Source organism: Bison bison, unplaced genomic scaffold, assembly GCF_000754665.1.
Source record: "Bison bison bison isolate TAMUID 2011002044 unplaced genomic scaffold, Bison_UMD1.0 scf7180017864192, whole genome shotgun sequence".
NCBI lineage: Eukaryota > Metazoa > Chordata > Mammalia > Artiodactyla > Bovidae > Bison > Bison bison.
In genome coordinates, this window is record NW_011494764.1 from 835,078 (window position 1) to 837,981 (window position 2,904).

At 52.5% G+C, this 2,904-nt stretch overlaps 1 protein-coding gene across 1 annotated transcript in view; it reads left to right on the forward strand.

Annotated features, from left to right (window-relative positions):
- The window catches only part of CBLN1 (cerebellin 1 precursor), a 2,686-nt gene extending 1,117 nt beyond the window's left edge, over positions 1 to 1,569 (forward strand). The window contains exon 3 of the mRNA XM_010843892.1: positions 768 to 1,569. Within this exon, the coding sequence (XP_010842194.1) occupies positions 768 to 965 (198 nt within the window). The 3' untranslated portion in view covers positions 966 to 1,569. The remainder of the gene's footprint in view (positions 1 to 767) is intronic.
- Positions 1,570 to 2,904: the final 1,335 nt, after the last annotated feature.

Genomic DNA, 2,904 nt, shown 5'->3' on the forward strand with positions numbered 1-2,904 from the left:
TGAAAGGTGGAGAGAAAAGGGAGGGGCGTAGTGCCACACCCTCCTGGCTCCAGCCTTGCCCCAGCCAGCACTCACTGGCTCTCCAGGGTTCCCAAAGGTTTTCAGGTTTGCTTTGGGCGGACACAGAAGGCAGAACGCGCGGCTGGGGAGAGGGCCATGGGCCTTTATCTGCTGATGCCACCGCAAGGGCAAAGCCAGGCGGTGGAGGGCAAGGCTGGATCTGGGACGAAAACTGAGCCCGGAGTTTGGGGATGAAACACGGAGTGCAGCTCTGAGAGAGATTTCTCATCTGCCGAAATCTTGCCTGGCTACTCCGCTGCATCTCTGCTGTGTCCCGGCATCTGGAATCGGGAGGAGCCAGGGTTTTTGTTTGTATTTGTTTGTGTTCCCGGAAGCGCCAGTTGTCTGACTTTCTCTCTGAGGCTGGCGGGGAGGGCAGGGCCGAAGGTCTCTGGGCGCCTGAGCCACCTACGGGTTCACTAAACCGGATAAAAGAGCGCCGTCAGGGTTCGATTGGCGGGCCCAAGAAGTGAAAGTTACTCCCGTTTGGGGAGCAGACCCTTTCTGTCACCCAGATGGGTCGCCTTCGCCTCATTGGGCCCTCGGTAGTAAATTACAAAGCCCCGTTTCTTTCCGCCCCCGCCCACCCGCCGCCCCCTGCTTCCAAGCTTTACGTCAGTCAGCCAAGCGGTGAAGGTTCGCTATTTTATCTACGCTTCGGTACCCCACTGGGTTGCCCCTCTGAAGCCGGCCTTTCTCTTTCTCAGGTGAGCCTCATGTTAAACGGGTGGCCGGTGATTTCAGCCTTCGCTGGTGACCAGGACGTGACCCGGGAGGCCGCCAGCAACGGAGTTCTAATCCAGATGGAGAAAGGCGACCGAGCATACCTCAAGCTGGAGCGGGGAAACTTGATGGGGGGCTGGAAGTATTCGACCTTCTCCGGATTCCTCGTATTTCCCCTCTGACTGGCTCATCTCGGGAATGGAGGCAGGGAGAGGGCGAAGGCAGGAGGGGAAAATTATAAAGAGGCTGAACTTTAGAGGACGAGAAAACGGCACGACTTGAAACTTCCTACTTGTTCCCCAGCTGTATCCGGTAAACGAAGCGCAGCCCGGCGGTTGGACAACTTAGTCCATTTCCTCTTTAGGAGAAGTAAATTCCGCTTAGCTCTGCGCACTCCCATTTCCAAAATAAACTCGCCCCCAACTCCAGTTGCAGTAATCAAGAAAGACAGACTGCCTTGTCACTGTTTCTTACCCCGTGTTCATGTTCCCTACAATTTATATAAAAGAAACTTTGCATTTCACTGTATAATGTGAAATATCTTCCTCCTCTGAGTCCCGCTCTTAATCTTTTCATCCGCTGAAATCTGATATGTCCCTCCCCCCCCCTTTTTTTTTATTTTGGAGAGGGGGGAAGGATTTTTTTTTTTTTTGGATGGGGAAGTAGTTTTAATTTGGCAAGTACTGCTCTTAAAACACCGCTCGAATTAATTAGCTGAAGGTACTTTGTATGTATCCTCGGCTGCTTGTTAGCAGAGAAAGGACTCACCTTAGTGGTGACTGGTTTAAAAAAAGAAATATATATATATATATAAATATATATCATTTGTACACGAAGAACTGTTCCCAGTGGAAACTGGCTGTATTTCCGTATTTCTATGTCCCATTTGGAGTGATCGTGAAATCTAAGGCTGCTTGATGTTCTGATGCTTGTCAATGCCCTAGTGTTCTGTGGCTCCACTAAACGCCAGGAGGTTCTTCGGGACGCTTCCTCGTCCTCTGTAACATACCTGTGAATAGCCAAGATTTAATTTTGCTTTAATCCAATAAAGTTCAAGTGGAACTTTTATTTTTCTGAAACAGCTTTCTAAACTACGCACCTCCCCTAGTTGCGAGGTCTGGGGGCAGGGGTGCGGAAGGGTGAGATTCAGAGGTGTAGGGGACTTGGCGGCGTGCAAGCCGAGAAAGGCTAAGGCAGTGTCGGCCCTCGCTCCTTCCTGCGCGGGCCTAGGGCCAACCATGCATTCCGCCCTGTGCTCCCTGCTTTGGCGCAAACGTAAGAAATATGGTTGAAATGTTGCTAGGCGAGGCCCGACAGCCGGCCTGGAAGCGAAAAAGGCTTTTCGCAGTCCAAGTGCATCAGGAATAATTCCAACTCGAGGAGCCAGAACCTTTCTGCCCTTTCGTCACGCTTTCCACGCCTCTGCCTCCGGACCGTCCGCTCACAGATCCCGAAGCTGCGTCTGTTTTATTCCGCCTCCTCTGAATCCCGAGTCTGCGCCGGCGGTATTACCGGGCGCCGGGGACTTGTGATCGCGCTCATCGCAGGACTTTTATTCAAGAGGTTCGTCCAGGAGTTTTGATTGTATCGGAACATAATGTGAAAGCAAAATTGAAATAAACGACTTCGTTTTAAGTCTGGAAGTCTGACCAAGTCGCTTCGGCAGAGGGGAGGTCGGGCCGGGAAAAGCAGGTGGGCGGCCAAGGGGCGGGAGCCGCGGCCTGCATGGGCCCTTCTGGCTCTGGTCCTTTTGGAGGCTTCTCCTGGCCCGAGATTCAGAGATGAATTTAATTAGAGATGGAGAGAAGCGGGAAAGAGGTTAATAATAGCACCGTAAACAATGTTTCTCGACTTATTCCTGCGGCTCCTTTTGATTTAGAGTCAACAAGCGAGCGACCTGAGCTGAAACTCAGCCCGGGCTTCTCCGCACGCAATCCAGGAGCTCGGGCGTCTAGCTGGTGCCCTCAGCGGCCCCAGCGGCCCCGGACCCCTCAGGGGTTAAGCAGGGACTTGGGACTGAGGAGGGGAACCGGTCTTTTTCCTGCCCCACAGTTCTCCACCCTAGTCAGTCCCCAGGGAAGTGAGGATAAGGAGTCCTAAAGGAATTTTTAAACCATTCTT